This window comes from Phaseolus vulgaris, chromosome 9 (genome assembly GCF_000499845.2).
Source record: "Phaseolus vulgaris cultivar G19833 chromosome 9, P. vulgaris v2.0, whole genome shotgun sequence".
Lineage (NCBI taxonomy): Eukaryota > Viridiplantae > Streptophyta > Magnoliopsida > Fabales > Fabaceae > Phaseolus > Phaseolus vulgaris.
Window position 1 is genome coordinate 10,802,630 of NC_023751.2, and position 10,902 is coordinate 10,813,531.

The window sequence follows — 10,902 nt, forward strand, 5'->3', positions numbered from 1 at the left end:
TAGGTTAATTACCTAATAGTTAATTTTAATACGTAAAAAAAAAACTCAAATTACATATTATATAAAAGTTAGTGATAATTATGATAGTCTTAGTTTAGGGTAAATTAGTGTGATTTTTTCAACCTAATGCTCATTAACATTTTTTTAATTGTGTGATTTGAAGCACAACGTATTTACTTTTATTGGTCCCATACATATAATTTTATATAGTTGTTTTTTATTCATTTTTTTTATATAACTAAATTTACTTTCAAAGATAATTAGAGCGTAAATTAGTAAAAACTGGATAAACTTATCACCAAATAAAAATATTTTAATTGAATTAATTTAGGCTTATGTATTTTTTTATTTAATTAAATTCAATCCACCCTTTATTTAAATGCTAAAAAAAAATACAAACAGAGCACTCTAATAAACTCATTTTAATACCTTTTATTTTAGTTAAATATTATTAAAATTTAAAAATAAATCTAATTTTTTATTTAACAAATCTCATCTCACTTAGTTGCATCAGTCACGACATTCTCAATCACTGCTCATTTGTCTCTCTAAATTCGCACTACAATACAAATACACTATACACAAGCACATTAGGATATCATGCAACAGGAATAATCCAACATTAAAATATCTTAGACAAAGGTAGCAGTCAATAAACTAGCGAAACTGAGATAGAATATAACATGAAAGCTCTGTTTTATGTTTAGTACATTTCAAAAATAAACAGAATTGGGTGTAATATTAGAGAGTGATAGATTTGCACTCCACTTTCATCAAAAGTGAAAAAAAAGCTCCATTCTGTTTTGTCTGGCGAGCCACACGCTACCATAGTGCTCCTTTCTCTATATTAAATTATTAACATAATATAATACAAGGAAATTTTACAAGAAACTATATACTGCTTTGCCTTTTCAACACAAGCTCAAACCTATGTCATTCTCTTATTCTTTATGAACTATTGATTCCTTAGTGACTCACTTTCAGAGATTAGATCGATTGTGGTAGGTGAGCCTGTTGCAGAAGTAGCTGTAGAGATTGAATTAGTTGGTGTATGTCCTTGAACCGCTTGAGAAGGTTGAAACAGATTTGCATCAGAAGCCTTCTCCTTTGAAGCATTCATGTTAACTTTTATCCTGCATTTGCAATAACTCAGTTTAATATGCTTCTTACAATAAGCTAACAATGATCCATTGTTACACAATAAACCAAATGCGAAGAAGACATAATGCCAGCTTGTAACAAAGTGACCAAACTAAACTGGACTGCATCAGATGGCGAATGAGATTAATCAGTTAGGAGCTTACTTGTTATGGATATTGACATATTCATCAGTTTCATCTAATATCTCCTCCTGAAATACACAAACATTTAATGAAGATGAATCAACCCATAAAGCTAAATTAAAAGGCAATAGAAGCAAAACTGCAACTTGTATATGCGTTCATAACAAGAATAATAAACATGAAGCTCTTAGGACTCTGCCAGCAAAACAACCCAATCTAGCAGTTTCAAACATCTACATCTAGGTGGTCATGGATTGGACTGGACCACATGCAACCCAAGTCCAAATAAATGGATTGAAATTCATATCCATTTTAATACGATCAAATTTAAATGATCAAATTTAAATAAAATTTTTTAAATCCATTTAAATGGATTAAATATAGATTTAATCCATTTTGTTAATTAGATTAAATTTATTTTGTCAATTACATTAAATTTATTTTGATATGGACACAAATTAACTTGTCTTGAACCGGGTTTAAGCCGACTAAACCTGAAAGAGAACCAACTCGGTTCGACATCGGCTCGGGCCCGGACGACTCGACAATGGTCCGAGCCCATTCGACTCAACATCGGCCCGGGTCCGCTCGACTTGACATCGGCTCGGGCCCACTCAACTCCACATTAGTCAGGGTCCAATCGACTCGATATCGACCCGGGCCTGCTCCACTCGACATTGGCCTGAACCCGGACGACTCGACATCGATCCAGGGTCGGACGACTCGACAATGGCCTGGGTCCTGACGACTCGACATCAGCTCGGGCCCGCTTGGTTCGACATTGGCCAGGGCCTAATCGACTCGACATAGACTCAGGCTCGCTCCACTCGACATTGGCTCGAGACGGCTCGACTTGACATCGGCCCGAGCCCAATCGACTCGACATCAGCCCGGGCCCGGGCGATTCAACATCGGCCAGGGCCCAAACGACTCGACATCGGCCCAGACGATTCGACAATGGCCCGGACCTGGATGATTCGACATCGGCCCGAGCCCAAGCCCATTCGACTCGACATCGGTCTGGGCCCGCTTGGCTCGACATTAGCCAGGTCCCAATCGACTTGACATCGACCCGAGCCCGCTCCAATCGACATCGACTCGAGCCCGGATGACCCGACATCGGCCCGGGCCCGCTCGGTTCGACATTGGTCAGAGCCCAATCGACTTGACATAAACACAGGCGCGCTCGCCATTGGCTCGGGCCAGCTCGACTCGACATTGGCCCGGGCCCAATCGACTCAACATCGGTCTGGGCCCGGGAGACTCGACATCGGTTCAGGCCCGTTTGGCTCAACATCGGTCCAGACTCGGACGACTCGATATCGGCTCGGTCCCGCTCGGCTTGACATTGGCCAAGGCCCAATCGACTCGACATAGACCCAGGCCCGCTCCACTCGACATCAGCCCGGGCCCGAAAGATTCAACATGGGCCCGCACCCAAACGAATCGACATCGGCCCAGACGATTCAACAATGGCCCGGACCTGGATGATTCGACATCGGCCCGAGCCCGTTCGACTCGACAACGACCCGAACCCGCTCGGCTTGCCATCGTGCTGGGCCTGCTCGGCTTGACATCGGGCCGGGGCTGCTCGTTTTGATATCAGCCTGGGCCCGCTTAGCTCGACATTGGTTAGGGCCCAATCGACTCTACATAGACCCAGGCGCGCTTCACTCGATAATGGCCCGAGCCCGTTCGGCTTGACATCAGCCGGGGCCCGAGAGACTCAACATTGGCTCAGGCCATCTCGGCTCGACATTGGCCTGGGCCCAATCGACTCAACATCGGCTCGGTCTTGGGAGACTCAACATCGGTTCGGGCCCGTTTGGCTCGATATCGACCCCGGCCCATTCGGCTTGACATTGGCTCGAGCCCAGGAGACTCGACATTGGCCTGGGCCCAATCGCCTCTACATTGTCCCGGGCTCGGGAGACTTGACATTGACCTGGGCCCGTTCGGCTAGACATCATCCCGGGCTTGCTCAGCTCGACATTGGCCTGGGCTCGTTCGGCTTGACATCGGCCCGGGCCCGGGAGACTCGACATTGGCTTGGGCCTAATCGACTCGACATTGGCTTGGGCCTAATCGACTCGACATCAACCCAGACCCGCTCCACTCGACATCGGCTCGAGCCTGGGAGGCTCGACATTGGCCCAGGCTTGCTCAACTTGACATTGGCCTGACCCGTTCGGTTCGACATCGATGTGGGCCTGACGACTCGACATCAGCCCGGGCTTGCTTGACTCGATATCGGCCCGGGCCAGCTTGCCTTGACATCGGTCCGGGCCAACTCGGCTCGACATCGACTCGGGAATGCTCTGCTCAAGAACGACCCGGGTGCGCTTGGCTCGAAATCGGCTCGGGACTGCTCGGTTAGACAACGGCCCAGACCCACTCGGTTCGACATCGGCTGGATTTTCTTGGCTTAACTTGGATCGGGCCAAGTCAAAATCCATCCCAAAACACAATTTGGATAATCCAAAAATGTATCCAATATATATCTAATCCATTTCCAATTAAATGGATTGGATTTAAAATTCAAAAATATGGATTTAAATTTAAAATAAATCTATTTGAATGGATTAAAACTAATATGAGGATAATTATGGATTGTATTTTGTAATTTGGATTTTTTTCCCCTTATCTACATGTAACAGGGAAGTAGTCCTGCAGAATTCAAATCAGGTAGTTCCTTCTTCAATAACTAACCACAGAAATAGCACTTAATCATCCATACTGAGTGAAAACAGGGAAGGAACATTGGATGGCGAATTGTGCATCGGCAGAAGATAACAAATGGTGAATATAATAGGGATGAAAAAGCGAAAACAGATACACAGGGCTAGATAATTTGGAGCACAAACTACTAACTATAAATGCACTATAGCTTCTAACCTGAAGAAGCTCTTCGATGACATCCTCCATTGTAATAACACCAACAACCACTTCATTAAGTGGAAATACTGGCAGGGGCGCATTATCAAGGTCCAGGATGCAGTATGAACAACCTCTATGTCGCTTTTTAAAAGCAGGAGTTGTTGGTGGACTTTTCTTTGCTTGAGCACCATCAATCTTAGTAACAGTAGTCAAAGTATCACCTGACTCCAATCTAGAACCTATATATGCAGCCACGGTGAGGTATAAAAAGATAGTCACCAAGAGTTTCACTGAGTCAACCACAAAGGATCTTAATACTAAATAATACAATAGAGCATATATATAAACATGCAGGAAGAAAACCACAAAAGTGTGAAGTAAAACCACACGGTTCTGAAAATGACCTTCAAAGAAGGAAACCCAAATTTTGAATACAAATGACAATATCTGGGTACAAAAGCTTCCTAAAATAATCAGGAAGGTCAGCAGACAGGAGGACTGATGACACTCAAGGGAACTAAAGTACAATTTACCATATCCTGCTTTATGAGTTCAACAAATTGCAAACCACACATAATATTTCGAAAGCACGTACTCAACAAAAAAACTGAAATTTATTCTACTTTTATTTAAATCTCTACCTTTATCCAAGGGTGCATTCTCTCCCTTATTCTTATAGTTGTCCCTGTCATGTTGTTCCCCATCTTTGACCTTTTTTGGGGCCTCGTTTTTACCGTTTAGATCCTTATACACTACTGCAATATGACTGTGACCCTTCTGAAATTCGTTCAGTATATCATACAGAGGCATGTTCTCTGAAACACTGCAGGATGAATAAATAATGACTACCTTGTAACGGCAATGGCAAGCATATAAACCATACACATATGCGATCTAGTTCGTATGTAAGCACAATGTATCCCATCTCATGTGTGAAAAAGGATTACCGAGGAATTTTTCTGATGACCATTTTTCTTAGAGGAACTGCAGCCTTTGAATCAACCATAAAGAGATTTTTCACCTGGGCATACAAGTGAACAGAACATTAACTAACAAAGAATGAATGGCATAATCGTGCAGACCTGGTAGGCTAAGGCTAATGCTGGAGTTTCTCTTTTTTACTATTTCTCACGCAATATTTTATTTCAGAGTGATTTGACAGTAATGTTTTATTATATATCAGTTATACCCTTCTCACAATACCAGATCCACAATCTATTACTCCTACGTATATCATAAACAATAATCACAATCAGGTCTGCTAGAAGACCTCACTCAGGCTTGACATCAATCCTTATAAAAATTTTCATGCATTTCATCCGAACAACCATTATAACAGTAAAAAAAAAACAATAGTATAATAGTATGATATTGTTACCATTTGATGTAGCCAAAATGCACCAACTTACAAAACCGAACAAATAATTTGAAACTTGACTTAATAATGTTCACCACAACAATATGATTACAAGAGTTATAACATAGACATTAATTATGGACATTATCTGAAACTAGCCATCTATAATCCTGTGCGTTTATTTACAAAATCTGAAACGGAAGAAAATTAGAAAAATTACCAGAACAAGTCCAATGATATTAGTTTTTTCTCCTGCATAAACTGGAACTCTACTATGACCAATTGTCATTATGGAATTCAGTGTCTCCCTTCAGTGCAGACAAAAAGGACATAGTTAGAACAAAATAAGACCTAAGAATAGTTGAGAGAACATAAAGAATTCACAAACCCACAAATTTAGAGTTGCATCCAGATCAAGGGAAAATGCCTTTGAAATGGGAGTCATGGCATCTTTTGCAGTCTTTTCTGTCAACTCAAGTGCCCCAGTAATGATGGTCGTTTCGTCATGAGTTAAATCTCCTCCTTTACCGGCCTACAAAAGAACACAATCACGTATCCATGTTCATGAGAGCACACAACAGTATTATTCTGAAATAACTAGAGCATAATTATTATAAATTTGAAACCCACGCTCATAATAATAATACAGAAGCACGTCTTAAAGCATTCAAATGAATATAAAGGCATTAGTTTTATAAATCCTCTAAAACTTGGATCTCCAAATTTTCAATTATATATATATTATAGACACACACCTCATTTCCATGAAAATTCACAAAAGTCTTGAGCTCTGCCCTCTTCAAAAGGGCAGCATGTCCTTTACCCAACATCCAATCAAGAACCTGAAAATATAATAATCTCCATCAGAATTTTCTTTTAATATAGTAATCATACAGTTTTTTTATCACATCACGCCCATACATATCCCCTTTCAGAGATATTCTATCCACGTAGTAAATATTCACACCTCTCCTAAAATGATTCAAATTTTAAACCTTAGCTCTAGTGTGAAATAGCGTGATTGGTTTCCCATTTCAGACGTAAACTAAAAAACACTGCTTTCGCTTCTCAACTGTGATTCCCTGTTTTCAACTTCTCACATCCAAACATCTCATTCAACTCCTCACTAACAGCTTGCAGTGACTTGCAATCTATAAAAGCATACCTTGCTGATTGGATAAGAAACGGGGTAGAAAACAAGAAGAAGAACACGAACAAATGGAGCCAGCGTTGCTCCAACTGTTAATCCATATCTTGTGCAAATTGCTTGCGGCAATATCTGCACCGATCAAGAACAGGTAACCTCACTCAACAAAACAGTCCAAGTAAGATTACTCATATGACACAAATCAATAATTACCTCCCCAAACACGAGGATAAGAGTGACCGAAATCAAGATTGCAGCAGCAGGATGCACCAGCGAATCAAGAAAAATGGGGAGAGCCTACAAATAGAAACATTAAAATTCATAATAATAATAATTATTATTATTACAATGAAAGGTTAAATAGGTTAATTGACAATACCTCCATGGCTAAGGAGTTTCCAATTAGAAGCGTGCAAAGCAGAAGATGCTGGTTCTTGACCACTGGATAAATTTTAGCTGCAAAGAAAGAAAGAAAGAAAGAGAGAAAGAAAAAATGGATGAGTAGGAAGAAGGAGTGATACTAAATTAGAATTGTTGGAAGGAGGAAAAGGGGATAGTACGAACAAGCGTGAATTCGATCCTGAGGACGGCCAGATTTCATGAGAACTTCGAGGTCGACGAGTCCAAGAGACATGAGTCCGAGAGTGAGACCAGCCATTAGGCCCGCGAAGCAGACTAATCCTACGATCACCAACACGTACAATGAGAACTTTGTGCCGCAACACGGTATCTCCGCCGCCATCTCTCTCTGAAGACACTCAGACACTACGAAGAAAGCACTGCACGGCTAAGGTTGTTTTTGTTCTCTTATTTTAAGGTAAGAGGTTAGGCGATGCTGATGTGATCAGCTTTTTCCTTCAGTGGTTTGCGGTTTTGGGAGTTGTTGTGTTTCTTACATCACAATAAAGTGTGTGTGTGGGCATAAAGAGAATAATAAATAGTAATAATGATGAAAATACCTAATTCCATTCTTTCTTTATTGTTACAGTGCATGTTGACTGGTTTTCCCAATTCAAAGTCTGACTCGTGTCACTTTTCTCCTGCTTTTACTTCCTCTTCTCACACATCGCTCCACTCACAAAACAAACCACATAGTTTCTTTATTGGTAATTAGTTTTGGGAAAACATTTTCTTGCACCACAGATACTAACTAACGTAACCTCTTTATAATAATATAATAAATATTAATGTGGTCTCATTGACTTCAATTTGTTCGATAATTGTGTTTAACGGCATTGTTATCTTGAATTTTAAATATTAAAAATTTGAAAGTTATAAAAAGAAAGAGAGAAATATAACTAATAAAATACATTAAAGGCTTATTAATTTTTATTATAAAATTGATTTCGTATACTTTATTAATAATTTTATATTATCATTTAGCATATTATTGTTTTAAAATCATTCAAACTTGGAAAACCTCTAACACAATCTCATTTTGCCTACTGTATGGACATAGGTATCAGGATATTTAAAAGCACATGCAATTTATTATCAATTCAAATCAATACTCTTTCAAAAGGTAGTGAATGGGGTTGTCGTATTCAATGCATAACAATTTTTAAGTTAATTTATAATTAGATAATATAATAGTATAAAAAATTTGTATTGTCATTAAATATTTTTTTATCCTGAAAAATGAATTTTATATTCTGCTAGATAAAAGTTCATACTTCACGCTAACCCCAGAGAAGATTTTTTAAGTGAGTATAATTATTTCAAAAAAAAAAATCTGATAGTGTTAATTATTACAGAAAATTATGTAAAAATTAGGACCTATAATTACTTCCTAAAATACTAAAATTGGAAATAAAAACAACCGTGAAGAGTAAGCAAATAGTTTGATTTTTTTTTTAATAATCACACGAATCTGTAATTAAGCAAAATAAGAAAATTACAATACTTAATATTTTTATTTGTTAGGAACATTTTACAGGTATGGAAGTTTATACTGTATAACCTGGGATAATATTCCTGCAAAGTTGTTCGGTTGGATACGCATTTCTTGGCTTCTGCGTCACTGTTCTAGCATTAAAATATTTGAAGGAGATGGAAAGACGGTTTTGCTTATCTGTTTTCTCCATTCATTTGTCCTTTTAACCAAATTAAAATTTTCCTACTTGGTTTTTCTGTAGATGGATTCAGGAATTTAATTTTAGTAACACGTGTAAACGAATCCTAAAAATAGTTTTAATATTAGTGTGATCAGAGAATATAATAAAAAAAACTTCAAATTATAAGTTCATTCTAATTAAATTTTGCTAATCATAGTTTTGTTTTATGATTGGTTTGGGTTACTTATAATTATATTTTTAATGATTTTTTTTTGTAACGAAGTATCACACTTACAACTCGAACTTGATGACAACTACTATTGATTACTAATGTATAAATTTTAAATAAATAAACTTATATATTTTGATCCAATTTTTACAGTATATTTGTATATAACTATGGATTATTTTTAATTATTTTTAAAAAAAATCACACATTTTAAAAATAAAACTCACATAAAAAAACAACCCAAATAAACAATCAAGCAAGCAAAATAATGGTAAGTGTCGTTTAGGATTTAGATATTTTATGAAGAAAAAAAAAGGATTTGCATGCTGTTAAGAGTATGTTTTAAGTTTATGTGAGTGACTAAAAAGAGATATTTTTTTAAATAAATTTTAGTATATCAAGAAATTAGTTTTTGAATGTGTATTAAATAATAATTAAATCTCTATGCTTATTTGATGGTTAACACGTAATATATATTCAAATCTTAAAACAAATGGTATTTCTTTCCAAATGCATTCAAACAGTAATTCATATTGAAAAAAAAAGTGACACTAAAAATTAAGCCAGACAAAGTTAAGAGATTGACATTATAGTTTACACAAGAAAAAAGAAATAGTTACATGCAAAGGGGAAATCCACTCTTCATAAAAGTATTTTATTGAAAGAAAAAAATGCATCTTATCTTAAACACCACGGTTTCAGTTATTTAAGCAGATAATGTGCAGTTAATATATTATAACACTATGACATTGTTCATCTCCTATGTTTCGAAATTAGGATCATCACGCGCTCAGGCACGTTGATACTGCCATCCACAAATTTTAGTTTTCTGGGATAAAATGTGTTATATTCTAAAGTTTTAGGATTTAATTAGTTAGGATTTAATTAGTAGTTTTATCATTTATCTTTAGTTGGGATTTAATTAGTTAGGATTTAATTAGTAGTTCTATCATTTATCATTTATCTTTAGTTGAGATTTAATTAGTTAGGATTTTATCATTTATCTTTTTGTCATTTATCTTTATCATTTGTTATCTTTAGTACTCTATAAATAGAGTATTGAACTATTATTGGAAATATTAATAATATATGCACTTTGTTTTCGTTTCTCAATTCTCTATCATTTCTTGTTCTTGGTATAATTGGAAGTCACCTAAAGGTTCCCTTTGTCCAAAGTCTAATCGTTCTTCGAAATCTCTTACGAGAAGACCTAGACGCTTCTACACACGATCGTTCATATCAAAATGACTGTCATATTCCTCTTCCAGAATGATAATTATGTTCCTTGAGTTGAGGAGTGAAAAGAACGGCTCCACGATTTTCATGGGGGATGTAGGTAGTATGCACAGGAGGGATTCATATAAAGATCCATGACAAAGATGTTCTCGATGGTTGAAGAATCAATAAAGACGAAAAAAATGAAGAAGAACGAGCAAGAAACCAAACAAGAAGACAAAACAAGAAAACTAACAAAAAAAAGCGGAACACAAGCAGAGCAGGTTGAAAAACTTGCTAAGAGATTGAAAAATAAGAGAATGCTCTGATACCAAGAACATTAAAACAGTGATTCATATTGAAAACAAGACTAAAATAAAAAATTAACCTGGACAAAATAAAGAGATTCACATTACAATGAGAGAAAAGAAATAGCCGTATGCAAAGGGAAAATCTACTTTTCATAAAACTGTATTAGTGAAAGTAAAAAAACTATACCATGTCAAAAACAACAAAGCGTTTATATATAAAAAGAGAAGGTAAAACTTAACAACAAAACAATACAATAAACCTTATTCTCACCATCTATATAAAAAGGAATCATTGATTCTAGTATTTGTGATTTGCGTTTTAAGAGAATTAACGGAAGATCAAAGTGGTGATAATTAAGCCATTTAGTCCAATTGAATTGAGACAGATAAACAAATAAAAAAAATGCAAATGATTAGGTAAGAATGAGG

The 10,902-nt window shown here is 36.8% G+C and overlaps 1 protein-coding gene across 1 annotated transcript; it reads right to left on the reverse strand.

Moving 5' to 3' along the window:
* Positions 1-643: 643 nt before the first annotated feature.
* Positions 644-7,615, reverse strand: LOC137820778 (DUF21 domain-containing protein At1g47330). Its single transcript, XM_068625019.1, has 12 exons — positions 7,229-7,615; positions 7,044-7,120; positions 6,878-6,961; positions 6,683-6,796; positions 6,273-6,359; positions 5,910-6,049; positions 5,738-5,825; positions 5,108-5,181; positions 4,802-4,983; positions 4,179-4,399; positions 1,305-1,351; positions 644-1,133 (listed from the first exon to the last, which is right to left on the reverse strand). The coding sequence occupies exons 1-12, from the start codon at positions 7,404-7,406 to the stop codon at positions 956-958; spliced, it is 1,470 nt and encodes a 489-aa protein (XP_068481120.1). The 5' UTR covers positions 7,407-7,615; the 3' UTR covers positions 644-955.
* Between the last annotated feature and the right edge of the window lie 3,287 nt (positions 7,616-10,902).

What these genes read in the sequence shown, in the direction of transcription:
- LOC137820778 (XM_068625019.1), bottom strand. Translation starts at nt 7,406, where the DNA reads ATGGCGGCGGAGATACCGTGTTGCGGCACAAAGTTCTCATTGTACGTG. An exon ending in TCAGGATCGAATTCACGCTT is followed by an intron (nt 7,121 to 7,228) that starts GTTCGTACTATC and finishes CTTTCTTTGCAG; the next exon opens with CTAAAATTTATCCAGTGGTC. An exon ending in TCATCGAAGAGCTTCTTCAG is followed by an intron (nt 1,352 to 4,178) that starts GTTAGAAGCTAT and finishes TGTGTATTTCAG; the next exon opens with GAGGAGATATTAGATGAAAC.